The sequence below is a fragment of the Diceros bicornis genome, chromosome 4, assembly GCF_020826845.1.
Source record: "Diceros bicornis minor isolate mBicDic1 chromosome 4, mDicBic1.mat.cur, whole genome shotgun sequence".
Lineage (NCBI taxonomy): Eukaryota > Metazoa > Chordata > Mammalia > Perissodactyla > Rhinocerotidae > Diceros > Diceros bicornis.
In genome coordinates this window covers 78,225,319-78,245,214 of record NC_080743.1, presented here as the reverse complement: position 1 = coordinate 78,245,214, position 19,896 = coordinate 78,225,319, and the positions used below count along the sequence as shown (strand labels likewise).

Sequence of the window (19,896 nt, the reverse complement as noted above, 5' to 3'; positions counted from 1 at the left end):
CAAAGAGAAAGAGAACCTGGTTCTGTTCCAGACCTAAGGAATCATATGCCCTGGAGATTCCAGAAAATTAGGTAGAATACCTTTCTTTGAATGATCACACCTATCCCATCTAAAATTATTCTCTCTCTTCCTCCCCATTCTCCCCCCATTCTTTTCCAATGTTTGAATACATATTTGCAACAATGAGACACACATTTGGACATTAACAGATGTAATTCAAGCGAATACTTTAAGAGGAGTTCTGTGGAAGAATGTCAGGTGTCCATGGCTCAAGTTGGGACAACAGATGTACGTTTCAGGCATTTATACGTGTATAGAAACTGATAGTTGAGGTATTGATCAATTCAGATTTTATATCAAAATTCTATCTTAACACCAAACAGTTGGTCTAAAGGATATACTTGGTCCCTGAGTTTGTCAATGAGAAATCGAGCATCAGATGCCACGGACTGAGGAATAGGATTAGAAGTCAACTATCCCACCAAGTGGCACCCGTAAGAACAAAGGACGTCACTTGGAGACTATTTAAAGCTAAACAACCCCCCTCCAATGGGGGAAGGAAGGGGCAGGGAATAACTGGACCTCACAACCAACCAATTTAAAAGAACAGAAACCAGCACAACACTTAAGTTTACCATGTCTTGGTTCCAATATTTATTATATTGACAGGTTAGGAATACTAGGATAAATAATATTTTCTCTTACAGAAAATTGTAATGATACTATTGAGTTGCATTAAACACTCTGAGGATTTCACAGAAACATCAGAATTGAAACAGACAGCAGCCAGAGTCCTTGCGGCCAGTGTGAATGACCTCTCACAGCTGTAAATGCTCTGGGCCAGATTTCAACAAACATCCGCATGACAAAAACAATGCCATTAACATCCAATAATGCTAAAGCCTAGGCATCACCTGGCTTCAAACATCTCTACTGAATGTGGTTTTCAACTGCAAGAAAAGGAAAATGGAATATTCTTTGGCTCTTCCGGCCTAGAAATAACTCCTGACCTAAGTCACTGAGCAGAGAGCCCTAACCCTGTGGAAGTTGGACTTTCTTTCTGCTTTCTTCCTGGGACATTATAACTGAGTTTGCAACAGAGGACCTACAGTCATGCTCATGAATTTTGCGTTAATGCCTGGATGCCAAGGGAAAGGAGGCCTTCTCTGTTGGCACAAAACTGCACTGCTGGCCTGCAGAATTCCTTTCCCCTGGGGCTGACAAGCTCTTCTGGCCACCCGAACATTTTGTAAGACACTGCACATGGTGATAGCCCTCCAAACTCTCAGAAACCACATCTGAGGAAAGTCATGAAAAAGTCACACCAGTGTCATGTGAAACAACATCAGAAGAGCACAATGCCTAGTTTTGAAACAAATGCCTTGCACACAGTAATTCCTGTACATAACAGCATATTTGCTAGAAAGCACAACCCTGGCCATTGCACAACTTCGCTAAATGCCATTCTCACTCCATGTCCCCTAGGAGTGACAGTGGCAGTGGTGGCAGAGGAAGCAGCCCCACCCCACCCACCCAAGGTACAGACACTTCTTCTGCATGAATCCTAATGGTGGGGGTCCTGGTTTTTGTAGAATCCAGACAAAAGGCGGGCAGGACCCTAACCAGGGGCCATTTGGAGATGGCCAGTATATTAAGGCCTAAACCCTGGAGCTGAGGCAAAAGATGCCCTTGCCCTGGTCCAAAGTCCACTCTGGGGCAGAGCGGAAAGGCCCAGCTGAGTCACCAAGGGCCCTCCTGCCTCGATGGTTCTTTGCTGCTGGGATTCGAGAGGTGCACAGGAAGTCAGATCTCCAATGGCTTCAGGGTTTCGGATATAAAAGGAGGATTCGATGAGGACTCCCCAGTTGCCCCCATACCACGGCTGCTTAGCTCTGCAATGTTCCTTCTTTTATCTGTTGGATAAAAAGGTTTCTCTCATCTTCTGGAGTCCGCCCATTCTGAGCCCGGACAATACACGTGGGCCGGTGAAGGTTGAGCATGTATATCAAATGCTGCTTCTCATTCTTGAGCTCCTCAATTTGGGCCTTCAGTTCAGCATTCACACTCTCCAGCTTCTCCGACTCCTGGGGGACAAGCAACAGAGTTATTTGGAATGGAGCCAAGGTCCAGCAAGGAGAGGGTGGCCTCGGAGACATCTCAGGGCTCATCATGCTGGGAATGGCCTGCAGAGGGGAATGCTGTTGGTTCCCTGCTACAGTGCCCCACAAAGCTGGGACAGCAGCAGTAGGCTTGGGATAATCCAGACCCTGGAGAAGCCTTTGAACTTGCAGGCTTCTTCAGAGATGCCCTTGAGTATCCACTCAAGGTTGAGGCAGGTTGTGACTCTAATAGTAAGGAAGCTGCAGTAGAACCAGTGACCCAGAGATCTCCTTTGCATGAGGCCAACAGCCCATGTGCAGGTCTTCTGGACTTGCAAGGGCCTTGGGGGCTGGGGAGAAATCCAAACTTGTCGTGCTCAGTCTTCTGTGAGTCACTGATTCAACTGAGAAGCTCATCTCCCCAGAAGGAATGTATATGGCAACATACAAAATGTCTTAATTTTCACTGACTCCCTGAAGCAATCAACAAAACTTTGAGGACCTGTGGGACCTGGGTGAAGACTTGGCCCTGGCCTGTCCACACTTGGGGGAGGGTGTACACTGGAAAGAGTGTACCACAGCCTCCCACAGGTGCCGTTCCCACCGATGCTGCTCCCTTCCGGAAGGGGAGCCGGCTGAACGCAGCCAGGAGCTCAGACTATTGGATGAGCCAAGGAGAAGGGCTGCAGAGCAAGAACTAAACCGGAACACAAAAAAAGTGTAACCACTGATCGTGGATTAAGGAAATGACTTGTTTGAAGAGATTAGTTAAAGGCTTTTCATAGTGAGCCAAATGCGAGCTGGCAGCTTCCTTTTCTCGGGAAGACAGGCAAGTGAAGCCTCTTTAACTAGGCTGACAAATCCTGCAGCCTGGAAGCTGTTGGACGTGTATGGACTGGCTGAGGCTGCTAGGAATCTGCACATCAGACGATCCTGTGGTTTTTAATTCACACAACTGCTTTTTATACATCCAGAGTCATGTTCATTGTGCTAACAGCTTTGTTACCTCCTCATTCCGCAACTGGCATTTCTGCTACCAGCTACAATGCCCTTCTTGGGAAAACACTTCCGGGTAGGGGACGTTTTAACTCTCCTGAGAGCTACATGAGGTTGGTGGGGAACAGGCATGAGCAAAGGAAGGGGTGAGGGGAAAAGGCACTCACTTTCTGCAGGCACTCTGTCTTCTCCTTCTTCTTGTTTCGGCACTTGGCGGCTGCAATCTTATTTCTTTCCCGTCGCCTCTTTTTCCTTTCATCTTCCTCAGGGGCAACCTATAAAATACAAGAGGCACATGCTTAACGGGAGGCAAGAAATGTGACCCACCTCAAATACACTGCCTTTTATTGCCAGCAAAAATTGGCAAACCAGGGCAGTCCTAATGCTGAAGGACCCAGAAGAAGTAAAGCCCTAGACTTTTGCATGAAACCTCTCCACACACGTACACGCTTAAGAATGAATAATGAAAACCAAAGAATTGTTAGTTAAAATTATATTGGCAATATTAGTAAATTCAAATTTGGCCTATTTAAAAAATGCATTTAGATTTTGAAATATAAGACTGATATTCAAATTGATAACTACTGGTAACAACTGTAATTATTTAGAGAAAATAGATTCTGTTTGGTAAATATGACTTTTCCGCTAGAACCAGGAATGACCTCAAGAATAGCACCTAGCCACCCTTTCCCCTGCCTCTTCTTTGATTCAAGACCCAAGGGCAGCCCAATTCATTTCTATCTTCACTTCAAGCATCATACACCTCCTTCCTGAATTCAGGAGAAGCTGGTGGAGCTCCTAGAGAAGAGGAACCCAAGAGCATTCCCAACCAATGTGACATTATCAGTCCATGGCTTGGTGCCACCAGTGGGTGGTGAACTAGAACCATCCATTGATTCATCCACCAAATAAATACTGATCTCTTCCTCTGTGTCCCACCCTGAGCCAGCCCTGGGGATCCTCAGAGAAGAAAACCCTGTCCTGTTTTAGGATCTGGTCCACTATGGAAGTTCACTCTGATCCTGACTTCATCTGAGGACTGATGGGGAATCAGCAAAGTCCAGCCGTTGCACTTGGCTTAGAGACCAGAGTCCAGCTAGGGTGAAGCACTCATGGTGGGCTGAGTGGGTGATGGTTTAGGCTAATGTCAGACCTTGTCGTGTCACCTGTCACTGCTCTGGACAGCAGGAAAGGGTGTAGGAGCCATACCTCAAACCAAAGAGAACCTGGGACACCATAATCACCTCATTACTAGTCCTTTGGATTAGATGACACTGCTTGGACTTAGATGGGAGGCCTTGAGATTTAGACAAACAAAGCTCAAGGGGGAAATATGGTGAGAGGCATTTCCACCTTCTACATCCTGGATCTCAGAACCACACAGGCAGACATTCAGGTTTAGACTAAATTGCCATTGAATCCCAGCTTAAACACCTATTAGCTGTGAGACCTTGCACAAGTAACCATACTCTTCTGATCCTCAGTTTCCTCATTTGTAAAATGGGATCAATAATCTTATCTACCTAATAGGGCTATGATGAGGGTCACATTAGTTAATATATGTAAGATGCTTTCCACAGTGTTTAGCCTATAGTTAGTGCTATGTAAGCTTTAGTTATTATTATTATTAGCCTCACCATCAATGTCTTCATCAAGAACTCAGCAACTCCAGCACTTCCTTTGCAACCCTACAGGTAGTTTTGGATCTGTGGGAGAGGATTCAGGGTTTTCTCATATGAGGAAGTACTTGGAAGTAGAGCAAATCTCAGAGTACACACTGTCGGAGATGGAAAAGCTTTTCCAAAGGCCATTTAGTTCAATCTCTGAGGATTACTGATGTGGAAATGAGGAATCCAGCCAACAAGTAAATACTGATCTGTTAGTAGCAGTAATAGTGGCTGGTAGGAATATGCTGAAGGAGGCCCAGGAATCACCAGCTCATGGTCTCCAGACCAGTAGGCTACAAAACCCAGGCCTTTTGCTCCTCATCCTGTGTCATTTCCTGGCCACAGCTGCCTCGTTCCACCATGTTGAACTGGGATATGGGGTACAGGCTCATGCTGCCCAAATGCACAGGATGCCTAAGAGTTTCACAGGCTCAGTGTCTTATTTTAAGATGACAATTACAGAGACCCAGGGGACCAGAATATTCAGCTAGGTCAGTTGGTAAATTCTTTTCCCAGTAGGAAAATCTACTTGTTAAACTGACGTAAGATCAGAAGGTCACTTGGTGCACACAGAATCACAGTAGGTGAGTTGGGTGGCTGTAAGGAGTATTTCCGTGAAGGAGGCTGCCTGCTTCTTCCTCTGGAGAACCCTCCAAATATCCTTCCAAAATGCTTTCCTTCCTTCTATGGGGATCCTACTGCTACTTCCATTGCATCCTGTTATCTCAAGATATTTAATTAGAACATTTAAAAAACTTTCCTTGAGTGTCCCATGGTTCACCTTGCACTGTCCAGTATTGGACTGGGCACTGATGACCTCCTCTGAGGTTAACTGGGGCACAGCCGGTGCCCCTAGTAATGCCTTATGGATACAGCATCATACGGTAGTCCCACTACCAGTCACCGAATGCTCACTATCAGCCAGGCCCTCTGCTAGGCCCTCAACAAATATCATCTCATTGAACCCTTAGATCAATCCTCCACAGGAGGCATTATTATCTCCCCTCACTCCCTTTTATACAATTGTTAAGGTTTTAATCAACCTCCTTTTAAACTCAGTTCTTTTTTGGCCAGTTCTACCACCCCTTGCCCCAAGGCTGTGATCATGCCAATTAGGTAAGCTTGAAACACACCTATGTTGCATCCAGCAGGGAAAGGACCACAAAACAGCCACGACCTTGGCTCTGAAGTCCTTGAGCCACCACAACATCACCAGCAACCACCTCCCAGACTTCTCACCATGTCTGTGACTCCAGGTGTCTCATAAAAGGTTGCTGAGTGGGGAGCAGTGCAAGCATCAGAGAGAGAAGTGAATGGGGAGCAGACACCTGTACCAAGGCTATGAGCATCACACACAGCTGTGAGCACGGCTGGCTAGTCCTTGCTCCGCACTCTGGCCACCTGGGTCCTTTTAGTGAAGAAAATAATCACCACACTCTGTACTTCTTCCAAACAACTGGACAAAGAAGATGACCTCAAACAGACTCAAGGCTTTAAATACCATCCATACGCTGAAGATTTCCAACTCAATTATCTCGAGCCTTGCTTCTCCTCTGAACTCCAGACCCACATATCCAACTGCCTCCTCCATACCTCCACCACTGGGGTGTCCAATAGGACAGACTCTTGCTCTGGCCCTACTCAACCTCCTACAGTCTCCTCTCAGCAGCAAATGGGTGCTCCATCCTTACAGCTGGTCGGGCCAGAAATTTTGGAGTCACCCTTGAGTCCTTTCTCGCACACCCCACGTCCAATCTATCAGTAAATCAGCTTTACCTTCAAGACACAGCTTTACCTTCAAGCCGACCACTTCTCAGCACCCCACTGCTTCCGTCCTGATGCAGACCCTCCTTGGCTCACCTGGATTACTGCGACAGTCTCATTTCTAGACACTGCTTCTGCCCTTGCCCCTACTGCCCATTCTCAACATGACAGCCAGGGTGAGCATTTAAAACTATAAGTCGGACCATGTCACTCCTTGGCTCAAAAACTCTCCAACGGCTTCCCACCTCACTGAGTAAATGGCTGTATCTTTACAAGTCTCAGACCCAACGTGATCTGCCCCCACCCATCACCTCAGCTCCTACTCACCCCCCACCCCACACTCCACGCCAGCCACACGGCCACCTTACTACTCCTCCGAGGCACCCACCACACTCCCTGCTCAGTGGCCTATTCTTGCTCTTTTGCCAGATACCCATACAGCCCCCTCCTCCTCCTCGGAGTCTCTGCTCAAAGGCTCTTCCATCAGTGAAGCCTCCCCTAACCACCCTGATTTAAAGCAGCAACCCCTACTCCACTCTCCCTGTCCACCTTCGCTGCTTTAGTTTTCTCCTTTGCCCCTGTCTCTCATATTATGTATTTACTTATTTTGCATATTGTGTATTGCCCAGTAGAAGGTAAGCCCCCTGTGGGCAGTGGTTCTGTGTTTTATTTACGACTTCAGCCTCCTGCCTAGAGCATGCCTGGCACGTGGTAGGTGAGCAGGTGTGCGATAAATAAGTGCTGAAAGAATGGGCACCTGGGGTAGAACCTACCTCGGCTTTCGTGACTGACATCTCCAGGGGTCTGCCGCTGACAGTGACCGACTCCAGTGCGGAGGACATCCGGTGGCAGAGGTGCTTGTTCTGGATGGCGAACCTCAGCTCTTCCTTGACAAAGGGTGTCAGGTTAGCAAAATCCTCAAACACCAGTGACCCAGGAGGGGACAGGCAGGGGACGATGGCAGAGGCACTGACTTCCGAGGCAGAGACCTGGCCTGGGTGTTGAAGCATCATTTTGCTGAAAGACACATTGAAACCCAAACTACTTCAGGGATTTGGGGGCATGGGGTCAAGTCCCCCCACACCTACAACCTCCAACACCAGAGCCCCACCCCCAGAGGAAAGTTCCGTAAAGGCTCGGGCTTCTGTTTTGTTTTCATTTCATGCCGTCCTCATCTTGAGTAAAACAGGTTCTTAAAATACACAGCTTGGTAATGTGAATAAAATGCCTAAATGAAGTTTATAAGTGGTGGCATTTCAGGCTGTTCTGAATTTCAGGCTATTCTGAATTCACAAGAGCTATTAGTTTTGGCTGGTGTGCATATATGCAAATGTAGCCTCAAACAGTCCTGAAAGAGGAAGGGCATTTAAAAAAAAAAATCAGTGAGACTATTGTGTAACCCCATTTTCAGTCTCCTTTTCAAAAAGAAACTTGGAAGGCATCTGAAATCAAGTTAGATCTATCAGTGAGTGGAGGTAAAAGCAAGGAGTGGGGGACCCTTGAATTTAGCAAATGGATCTCTGGAGCTTCTCTGTGGGGAAGTTGGGTCCGAGTCAATGAGAATGAGGACGGTAACTGTAGCAGGTGTGTTTCTTTGCCCCAGTTTGGCCCGGGCTGGGGTGTGGGGGATTCAGGTCACAAGGGACCAGTAGCCCCTTCGTAAGGTTAAGGTTGGTGAAGCAAAAGACTTCAGAGTAAAGAAAAGCGAAGAGCTAAGAATTTCGACCTCTTCTGGGGGTGTTGTTCAACCCTGTGGTGTCTGGAGAGGCTTGAGCTGGGGCAGACAGGGAACTGGGACTGGCTCTGGCACTAAGGAGCAGTGTGACCTGAGCTCTCTGAGGCTCAGTCTTCATCTGGCAAAGGACTGAGCACTCCTGGAGCACGAGGACCGAGTCTCCACGGTCACTTTCTCCAGAGCCTGGCCCAGCACCTGGCACCGGCTGCTCCCAATGCCTGCTGACCACTGGAGACTGCCCAACTGATGACGTGAAATGGGGCAGGGGCAGTCAAATCAAATGGCCTCTGAGGGCCCATCTACCTCTATCATTCAATAGCCCAGGGAACTCAAAGGGACAGCAAAAGGAAAATAAAGGGTAGAAATAGTAATAGTTCCATGTTTCCAATTTGGAATAGCCTCCTATAAAGCTCTCCCTGCCGTATACTCCCTCCAGCAGTGGCTGCCCCCCCTCATCCCTGCAGTCAGTTCTCTAAGGGCGATGAGTGTGGGGACTGTCTGGTGGTCCCCTGGAGCATCCCTCTGAATCTGGGGACCTGTGGTCCTTAGCCAAGTCCAGCCAGACAGGAAGCTCTTTGGCAAGTCACTAACATGTAATGAGTGCCTCCTTCGTACCAGAACCTTATGTGCATTATCTCATTTAATCCTCATGGGAACCCAGCGAGTTAGGTCCTAGCCCCTAAACTGAGGTTTAGACAAGCTAAATAATTTGTCCAAAGTCACAGAGTTAGCATGAGGCAGCGTCAGGATTTGGAATTAAGTTTGACTCCAGAACTCACACCCTTAATTTATAGAATATAGATTATTGTTCCACATTGCAAAAATAAACAAAAAAACAGAGCAAATTCTTCTTGGGGGGTTGGGGCAGGCTTGGGGGTAGATGGGGGTCCTGGAACTGAAGCAATGGAGGGGAAACTAAGCAAAGAGCCACGGGGAAAATTTGAACTTTGTGTAATGAATTGCTGATCTTTCTATGTCAGGTTGCACACTCAGGCTGCTGCCTGCATTCCGGGAGGAGGTATAAGTGGGTCTTTTATCCACCAAATTCCCAGACTGGGGTCAGAGGATCAAGATTTGAGGCCCAGTTACTCATATGTCATCATTATACCTCCCAGTGCCTTTTTTCTCCTCTGTAAAGGAAGGCGAATAACAATTGCCCTATTTTCCCATAGAGTTGTGCAAGGAGTTGAGGAAATAACACACAAATATGCCCTGGAAAACACAATGCAACGAGGAGGTATGTTATTACTGGGCCTCCCAGGGATCTCTCCAGCCCAGGGCTGGCTTTCTGACAGACACTCTGTGGGGTCCAGGTGGGAGGGTGACTGGTCACTCTCTTCGATCTCAAACACCTCTGAATAGAACACTCTGACCTCTAACTCCCCCTTAAGATTTAAGATACACTGATGGAGCCACTGTTGACTATTCAAAGAAACCCAGGAAATGTATGTAATTCTCTTCCCAAAGCCCTGTGTCGTGGGTCAGAACTGATTTCTTCTATTAATTTAATCCTATAATGTTAGGATGCTGGAAGGATACATCTCTGGCAGGTGATAAACTCTAAGAAATCAGCCTTCTAAAGTCAGAGACTTAAGATTCTCCCATGCATTCATGTTTTCCCTCCCTTTCCAACTTTATTAAAAACCCAATAGATCGGGGATGGAATTCAGAGCTACCACTGGGCTGGCCTTTGTTGAGAGGACAGGATGGCCCCCTTCTACATGGGTAGTTTGAATTCCACTGCAGTTGAGTGTAGTTCCATTTCACCACTCAACTAAGTTTATTAATGAGCTCTCAGGGCTTGGAGTCTGCTGTTTGAGATTGTTTTTTCCTTCTTAGTGTAAAGTCAGCAGTCCTGATGAAAGAAACTGAAGAATGTCAGTGGTATGGAATGTTTTTATGAAAAGCATTGGGTGGGCTTACTTAGGGATGGAAATAGGTTGTAAAAATGTTAAAAGCCTTTCAGAAAGGAAAGCAGTTGTATCTGTAGAGATTTGAGCTTTCTCTGCTAAAGCCTAGTTTCTTGAGATACTTTCTAGTTACTCCTTGACTGATTCTCTTAAGGTTTATGATTCAGCTCAGACTCAGGCTGTGTCCCAACAAGGAAAATGAAGTTAAATCTTCAATTTTTCCAAAAGTTGAGCCCCTGTAACATCCCCCTCATTGAAGAAAAAAATACGTTTGGGGATTTTCTGAGTTGAATTTCTCCTTTGATCTTAAAATTGTCCAGGCTTGCTACAAAGAACCCGCATTTTGCTTCTGCTTCATTATCTCCAATCAGAAATCGTGTCATATCACTGGTTTCATCATTTTCAAGAAAGTGAAACTTTACACATGTATTTCTGTAACTGGAAATTCAGCTCCCAGATTTTATTTCCTAGCAGCTACAACAACGTTGAATTTTCACTTTTAATTTTCATCTCTTTCCAGTAAGCACTGCTCATAAAACATCTTACAGTAGGAAGCCAATGTTGGTCTTTCATAACTTCGTATCTTGGTCTTTCTCCCAGCCTACTTGAAGGCTGTAGGTGTGTAGGTGTCCAGACTTCAGGACTAGAGACGATGCTTCCAGCCCTATCACTACCACTCACATGCTGAGCACCCATTGACAAGTCACTCACGCTTTCTGGGCCTCAGTCTCCTGTCTGTAAAATGAGACCAATACTGCCTGCTCCAATTCCCTCATGGGGCTGTCAGGAAGATCGTATAAGATTCATGATGGTGGATTTACACACATACTGGTAGCCATTATTACTGCGATCCCACTTTCTCCATTTCAGGGGAAACTCATAATATCGTTGTCAATGTCAGTTAGCCCGTTAATTGGGAATTAACTTGAACCCTCAAGAAATTTAGGTCACTCACAGCTTCTTTTGTACTTTGATTGACTTCTGGGCTCCTGACACACCAGGTCAATTCCACCCCACTATTTCCTGGCACCAGCTTGCCTCCACTGGTCTTACATACTTAAGAAATAACCAGTTCTCACACATGAAACCATTTCTGGTTTCTGTGGTATCCTGGCTATGTACTTCCTCTTCCCTAGCCTGGGTAACACTTGGGACCACTGACCCTGTTCCACACCCAGACAATTCGAAAAAGCAAGAAATCATGGGCTCTATACAATGGGATAGAACACCCAGTATTGGAGTCATCTAGGTCAGATCTTCATTTTGTAATTGAGTAAAGTGAGGTCCAGGAAGGTAAAGTGACTTGCCCAAGGCCATAAAGCTGGTGAGTGCCCCAGCCCAGGCCAAGCTGTTGACCACCCACCCGCTGCTCATTTTGCTCCATCACCAAAAGAGATCCAACACTATGAGGATCAACCAATACGGCAAAGGTAGATGAGGGGTCATCTACCCCTCATAGTCCTGTAACCTGGTACCCACTACAGAGGAGGCTTTGACAGGACTAAGACAGGGACAGAGTATAGAAGAAAGAGAACAATGGAGAGGAAGGGCCAAGAGGGAGAGAGAGAAGGGTGGGGTTAAGGCAAGAAGGCTCAGAAGGCTCCAATAGCTGCCAGAGGTGCTGGGTGCTGTCTGTATCTTATGCACAGTATGGGCCTGGATTGCCACCTGCCATGCTGTCTCTGCAACTGTGCAGACATTAACAACTGCAAAACCCACCACCACCCCAGGCTTTGTCCAGGATATCTTCAAAGCAAGAGCCTATATGTTGTAGCATTATTCTACAACAAATGCTAAACACAGAACAAGGGGGACAGTAATACCAATTTCCCCTTCGTTTACAGTTGGGGAGACAGAGGCCCCAAATAGATGTGACTGTCACCCACACTTTGGAGAGCACCCAGATTTTCTAGCATCCCCAATTTTTTTTTCTGGCTTCATCAAGGATTTAGCAACTCCTCTATTTGTAAGGGAGCATATGAGAAGTAGGTAACAAAATTAGGGAAAAGAAAATGGTTAGGAGGAAAGGAAGTAAGTAGATGAAATGAAAATGGGGTGTGGGGCAGCAGAGAATGAGAACCAATCCAATGGGAAGAAAGTTGGGAAAGGAAGAGATGCCCCACAGAGAAGGCCCCTTTCCCCCACTGCCTCAGAAGCTGGTCGGTGACATTAGATAGCGACCCTCCTCATTCAAGTCATTCAAGTCCCCTCACCGGCCCCTTTTGTTTCAATTACACCACTCTAGAATCTGAAAATCTTTAGCCAGAAAGGACTTTACTGGTTATCCAGTCCAAACACCCCCTGGTGCTCGCAAACAAGCAAAGAAGGCCAGTAGTGCCTATGTGCCCACATCTCCCAGCTGGGGATACTGAGGCTCAAGGACATCAAGTGTAGTATAAGCTCTCAGGGCCTGGCCACTAGACCACAAAGCCGTTCTCCCAATTATCTGAACTGGCTTTGCACCCTGGCTTCCCCCCACGGTGGGTCTCCACGGACGCAAAGCAAAGAAATCCGAGAACCCACCAGAGAGAGAGCCAGAGCGAGAGTCACAGGTATGAGGGAAAAGCGTGTGAGGGACTTGGGACAGGAAGCCTCCGGCCCAGAAGCCCAACATCAGCTTGTGCCGGGAGCCCTCTCCGCCTTCTGCCCCAGGACAGCGACATGAGTGCTTGCCACCTCTAAACTTATCCCAACTAACTTTCGCTCCGGGCTCCCTGAGCGGTCCTGAGCCAGCGCTCCGCGATGCGCAGGGCGACCCCCAGCGGCCGCGCCCGCGCCCCCGGCTCGCCCGTCCCTTCCCCATTCATTCCGTTCGGTTCCTAGCACAGCCCTTCCGCGAGCACCCGGCCTCCGCACCTCTCTGCGGACCTCCGGAAGGCTGGGCTCGGGAGTGGCAGTGCCCGGACACGAAGCGAGGGATGGAGCCGGATGGCGAGCCGGACAGTCTCAGACACCCCCGCGCACCCACTTCCCCACACCCGCTCCTAGTGGGGTAAGTAAGTGCCGAGGGCGGAGAGGAGCGGAAGCCCGACCTCTCTGTTCACCAGAAACCTTTCGCGCCCCATGTCAAAAGAGAAAGTTCTTTGCGAGAAACTTTCCCAAGTGCTGAGGAGCAGCCGTGTCTGGGAGAAGTTCAGCCAGAGTTCTTTCGAAGCTGGAGCCTGGGCGTGCGGGTCGGGGGTGGGCGCAGGGATCGGGGGACTGGTTATTAGAGGGTCGCAAAGGGAATGAAAGCGAGCCACCCTCGCAGCGCTCACTCACTCGTCTTCCAGCGCTCACCTCCTGTCTCCCCTCCGGGCGGCCAGGGTCCAGAGGGCGGGCGGGGTCAGGGCGGGGTCGGGCTGTCTGTCTGTCTGTGGGGCCGGCGGGCGAACACCGAGGACGCACGGCCGGCGCGCGGGCTGGTGGGTCGGCTGGGACTGCTGCGCCGGGACAGCGCTCCGCAGCGCGCGTCTAGCTGCGTGCGACTGTGGCTTGGAGCGCGTTGCATCACCCCTTTTATAGCTCTCAGGCTGGCGACACGCCCGTTTACTCTGGGTTACCAGACCCAGGCTGACGTAATGCTATTAATAGCTTCCCCAGAGAACCAGCCGAACTAGGCTGGGCAAAGGGAGGGGCGGGGGAAGGAGGGGCCAAAGCGGGGACTGGTGATGCAAGCTTGGGGAGGAGCCGGCCGGGGCGCGTTCTCCCGGCTTCGCACGCTGGGACACACACCCGCCCGCCCTCTCTCTCCATATCAGGACCGGAGCCGCTCGGGCTGGCCGCCAGATGTGCGTACTCCCCGCTGCGTGTTCCAGGCATGAGCCAATGGTGCCCAAGCCAGCGGCATGACTCCACCGCGCTGGCATCTCTCCCTCCGCTAGGTTTGGGGGGGAAGATGGAGGGGTGGGTCTTGGCCGCAGCCCAGACTAGGTGAGGCTGGGAAACGGGCACGACCTTTTTCTAAAATGCGTGGTCATTTTCTAGAGCTTCAAGAAAATATCTCCTCCCCACGCTAAACACCCCCTTCTCAAGTAAGGGGCGGGGTAGGGGCAGAAGCGTTGGTCTCCGGTGTGGGAGAGGTGCCCAAAGGCACCCTACCGGGACTCCACACCGTTACCCGCCGGGGGTGACCTCCGCGGCAGAGACCGCGAGGAGGCTGCCGGTTAACCCAGTCGCGGAGGGCAGCGCTGGGCGGGCACCGTGCGCCCGCAGCTCCGGCACAGCCGACACGAGCGCACACGCGGAACCGCCTCCGGACCGTTTGGGAACCCGCCTCTGGGGCGAGGGCGAGTAGTAGGACGGTGTGGATTAGGATTTTTTAACAACCACAAAGTGTTTGAGAGGGAGATTCTCAGTGAAACGAACAAGACCATCGAAAGACCAGAGACCTGGAGAGATCAGAGGCGAATCAGAGGGGATAAGAGTGGGGCTGAAGCCGAGCGGCCAGGGAGAGAGCAAAGAGAAGGTGCTTCGGTCTCCGCGGGCCGGGCGGGGCAAGGGTGACCTCGATCTCAGGCAAGATTTAGGGAAAACCCATCTTCGGCTTTCACACGTTTTTCTGCGCCCAGAGCGGATTGGGCTGCGACAGGACAGCCCGGACTCGGGGCGCACTGACCGCAGCCGAAATGAGGCCGGGTAGCAGAAATCCCTTCCGCCCTCGAGCCCGGGTGGCGGGAAAGGCGAGGTCCGATGGCCCCAGCTTCGAGCCAAGGCTTCAGCAGAACTGGATTTGAACCTTAAAAATCGATTTCCCCATTCCGATTCTCCGACTCCAATTGTCTCGGCTTCGAAAGCGGCAGAACCAGGGACCTTCTCAACTGCCCAGGGACACCCATGGACGCGAGTGTAGCCTGCGACGTTTCGAACCTGCCTGGGCGGGTGACCCGCGCGCGCCCGCGGGGTGTGGGGGCACGGCCGGGGGCAGAAACACCTTCTTCTACCTGCCTCTTGGGAGAGAGGCGGTTGACGGTCATAGTTTGGCAATTTGGGGTAAGAGCCAGAAGGGTCTCGGAGTCCGGGTCTAGTCCACAGTCGCACCCCACCGCACCTGCCGCCCCCTCCGCCTTAAATACACAGTCCCGCACCCGCGGGAAATCCCTGTCCCTTTCCCCAGCCCTTCCGATTGCCCAGCAGTCTGGGGCAGAGACCCTCTGAGCTGCAGGTCAAACTGAGTCCCCCACACCCGCGATCCTCTCCCCCAAGCCCCAGCCTCACCTAGAATACCCCCCACCCGTCCAAGCCTTGGGCCCAGGACAAGGAGGAGGGTGGCCTCGGAAGTGCCCCCTCCTCCTGCTCGTCTGGGAACCTCGGGGTTCCACGCAGGATCCTCCGCGATGTGGCCCTGGACATGACCAGGTTTCCAGCAGCGTCGCGCGGGAAGCGTGAGACGGTTGTTTTTGCTTTACTTTTCGCCGTGGTAACGGCTCTCCCGGCGCCACCCTCCAGCCTCCACGCCCACACCGCCTCACACCTCTCCGCACCCCCATTCCCCGCCCTCCTGCGGTAAACCCCGCAGGCAGGTAAACCCCGGGCATGTAGGCACAACCCCTAGAACGCCGCGAGACCAGAAGGAAGGGTGTTTTGCAAATTCACATGAAAGTTTTAGGGATTCTCTACTTATCTATTATATCTACTTATCTCCTAGCTTTGAATAAATTGCACCATTATAAAATGAAACAAGGAGATGGGGGAGAACACGTGAAAGCTTTTTTCTTTTTTTCCCCTCTGTGAAGTGCCTACAGAAATCTTGAACCAGTTTACATTTTAAACTATTATTCCATTAATACATCCAAGCCACATTCGTGGAGGCTTAGTCCTGTCCTTAAGGGGAAATTCCATTTAGAGCATAGGGTAAACAAACAGAACAGCCTCCACAAAACAATGCAAGAGAAAGGTAATCAAGACAGCGAAGTCCACAACCCCTGGTCAGCTTATTTTTATTACCATCCTGCCTCCCATTGTTTCGTTCTAATAAAATTCTTGAGTTGGAATCTCCAAGTCACACCTGGATAGAAATGCTGTCAGCGCTTCTTCGAAGTCAGAGCCTGACACTCTCTGCCTGCTTTCCCACTGAAACTCTAAAAGCATAAGAATCTTGACAGAGAAGTAAGTCCACCTCCTTGTGAATGAAACTCTTATCCAAGGAAAACAAAAACTACTCCAGCCTGCCTCCCTGCCCCCAGCCCCCAGGAGAACTGTGAAATGCCTGGAGAGAGACTAGGAAAGAGCAGTGGAAGGGAAGATCCCCAAGGTGTGTGCCACCAGGGTGATCAGTATCTGAGTCCTGTGCCTCTTCATTTTACCCTGACTTTAGTTAATGCCACCAATGTCCAATGTGCACACTCTGTACCATCTAGAGGAGAGGCAGGAAAAGTTCCCCAGACCAAAATGCTTCTCCATACAAAGGCAAAGAATGCCTCTCCCCCCTGAGAAGGAAGCCCTGGCTAGGGTTATTTCAGGGGTTAATCCTCAATGAAAGAGGGTTAAGCAGAGACTTGAATATTGCTGAGGTTTCACACTGGAGAACCGCCTGGGGAATCCACATTGAGACCAGCCTTGGTATATTTTGCTGAGTGAGATAAGAATTGGAAACTTCGTGCTGGGGCATGTGCAAAAGGAAGGGAAAGAAGTTAAAAGGGGAGGGGAAGGAACTAGGCAGCTAAAAACAGCCCCCCTCGTGGCAACCGAATCTAAACACCAAAACATTGCAGGGAGCCAAAAGAAAAAAAAAAGTTCAAGAGATATTTAAAGATTTTAGCAGTTTCTTGGTCCAGGGAACAGTCCCTTTCCACTCCTGCCTCCACCCCCATTACTCTTCTTCAAACCCCAAGATCCTGTTTGCTCACAGAGCAACGGAGGGGGTTAAACACCAGGTAAGATCATTCCAGGAAGCAGCAGGGTACTGGCAGCCCTGTCCTCCTGGCTCAACCCACTTCTTCACCTCAGAAAGGGAGTGGGGTGGATTTTCTTCCTCTCTGTCCTACTTTCCAAAGCCAAAACCTTCTATAATGTCAGTTTGAATGTGGGGATTACTAATTTAAGAATCTCCGAAATGTGACTCGGGAACCTCAGGGAAGCAGGGCTCTGAAGTGGGCTCTGAAGTGTGGAAGCTGGCTCTTTGGTTCTGGATTCAGCACGTAGCGAATGCGTCACCTTGGATAAGTCATTTCACTCTCTGCACTTAAGTTTCCACAGCTGAAAAATGGCACTGACACTAGCAGCTAACCCGTAAATTTGTTGGGAGGATGCATTGAGGATGGGGCACACAGCCAGTCTTCAGTAGTGGTATCATTAATTATGAATCAAGGAGGGCATTCTGAGGATACCCCTGAATCTCTCCTGGAGCCCATTCTGTCCCCCTAGTCAGTGGCAAATAGTTGTGGATGAAGTCGAGTTGTACCCAGAGAGGACCATCTTCAGGGGAGCAGAGACGACACTCCACACAGAAAACAATGAGAGTGATCCCCATTCTCCACGCGACTCTGGTACACACCCCAGGCTCTCCCCAGAGCAGGGCAGACCAGTGCTTCAGGCTCCCAATGACCCAGTGTAATGCCCTGGGATGGGAGCAGGGGGTTTGGTTTCTGGTCTGGTTTTGCCTTTGATAACCTTGAGCAAGGCACTCTCCCTTCTGAAATGAGGGGCGCTGGACTGAGCTCTGGGGCTCTTGAATGGACACCTTCTGCTGAGACAATCCTGCTTCAGGAGTCCCTGGCAACCTCTCCTAAGAAAGCTGCAGGGAGAGAAGGAAGCAAGGGGAAGGGATTGAATAGCACAAGGACAGACTCATTTCAATCATCTCTTCCCTTCCAAAGACTAGAGTTGACAAACGTTGTACAACTTGATTTTCAAACACAGCCGGTGGTCCTGACAACCTGTCTTCAATCTCTCTCTTGCTCTGTCAACATTTCCAAGGAATTTTACCTACGGACTTGGTGCCTTGATAGAAAGGAGGGGGTGTAAGTGCACCCCAGGCAGAGATGGCATCTTTGGGGACCTTCTTGTCTGTAGTCTATCTTCTACTGCCATAGACAACCACCTTGGACCATTGGACCAAAGCCCAGGTAGCAGCTATTCCCATTTAAGAGTAGGGATTTAAGAGTGAGGGAGAAGATAAATACATTTTGGGTTTGGGATGAGCCACCGAAAGTTATATTCCTAGGACCCTGGGGGGATTAGTTTGCTCTCTTCTGCCTTTCCAGGTAAAATAATATCAGCAAATGCTGTTATGCAGCACTCATTGTGTTCCAGAGTGTGTGCTAAGCCCTTTACATACAGTTAATGCCTTTAATTCTCATAACACTTAATAAGAGTGGAGCCCTGGGCATCCAAGATGAAGTCCCAGCGGCCAGGGGATTATCAGGATTCGGGAGACCTGGAATCCACTTGAAGGTTTCCCTGCAACCAACCGAGTGACTTAGAGCAAGTCATAAACACTTCTTCTGTGTTCCAGCCTATAAAATAGAACTATTTAATATCGACTCCCCCAAAGGGTTGTTGTAAGAATCAATGAGATAATAGATGTGAGAGTGATTTGAAAATAATTAAAAGAATCATCCTTTTAAAGATTCCTTTAGGGGAAATATTCTTAGTATAATTTTTTTTACCATTATGAAAATTTGGGAAATGAGCAAGAGAAAAAAATTACTCATAATCTCAACACTACTAGCATTTTGGTGTGTTTCTCTCCAGTCTTTTTTCTCATGCATATGATTTTTAAAAACATAGTTGTGACTCAGATTGCATGCAACTTTTAAATTTGCTCTTTTGCGTATGACTGTGAATTGTATGTGGTCTTTATTACCATAGTTTTTTCTTCTCAAAAATATGTTTTTCATTTTATTGTGAAATGTAGCATACATACAGATGATTGATTGTATAGAACATATATATTCATTTTAATAATAAAACAAACATCGAGACCTACCACCCAAGTTAAGAAGTAAACCAGCACCACCTCTAGTACTTAGAAGCCCCAGGTGACCATTCCTGATCACACCTGCCTCTCTCCACCTCCCAGAGGTGACCACTCTCCTGAGGTTTAGCACCGTAATTTTTAACGGCCAATGGATGTGATATAATTTACTCAGTCATTTCACTACTTTTAGCATTTAGGTGTTGTCAATATTTTGCTATAGTGCTACACAAATTTAAATCCTTGTTATTGAGGAGGGGACATCAAATTCCATCATTGCCTAGGTGGCTTAAAAGGGGTTAGAGAAAGGGTCTTAATTTCTATCTTTGAGTGCTATACGGGACATAGTGGAAGATGGAAGGGCCCCCAGTGACTGTGGCTACCTGTGCATTTTCCTTGTTTCCCAACATCCGAACAAAAATATCCTGCAGGCATTTCTTCCCATGGAGCATCGCCTTTAATCCTTCCCCTCTCTACTTTCCATCCCCCTTTATTTTTTGTTTGTTCACCTGAGGACAGAAAATCCAGTCTCTGGCATGGGTGAGTGGTACAGAGGCAGAAGAGCTGGAGCAATGCTTCTGCCCATGCCTTCCAGACAGAATGCTCGCTGCGCCTCAGCTCTGGCATCTCTCTCTGCTCGGTGGCATGGGTGATACCAGGTAGGCAGCCACTGGAGCAGGTTGGTGGTAATTCTCTGAACTACAAGCCATCAGAGCCAAAAGGACCCTGGAAGTCATCTACTTCCATCAAACTGGGCTGAGCATGCACATGAGCACGCCACTGTGCACCAGAGCCAGGAGGGAAACGGGAGATCTTACTGAAGTGTCTG

General features: G+C 49.0%; 1 protein-coding gene across 2 annotated transcripts; it reads right to left on the bottom strand.

Moving 5' to 3' along the window:
- Window positions 1-625: 625 nt before the first annotated feature.
- Window positions 626-13,612, bottom strand: ATF3 (activating transcription factor 3). Of its 2 annotated transcripts, none has more exons than XM_058539817.1 (4): window positions 13,433-13,612; window positions 7,300-7,543; window positions 3,263-3,370; window positions 626-2,084 (listed from the first exon to the last, which is right to left on the bottom strand). In XM_058539817.1, the coding sequence occupies exons 2-4, from the start codon at window positions 7,537-7,539 to the stop codon at window positions 1,887-1,889; spliced, it is 546 nt and encodes a 181-aa protein (XP_058395800.1). In that variant the 5' UTR covers window positions 7,540-7,543; window positions 13,433-13,612; the 3' UTR covers window positions 626-1,886. The 2 variants fall into 2 exon arrangements, with proteins under 2 accessions (XP_058395800.1, XP_058395799.1); XM_058539816.1 differs by having other exon boundaries at window positions 13,451-13,612.
- Window positions 13,613-19,896: the final 6,284 nt, after the last annotated feature.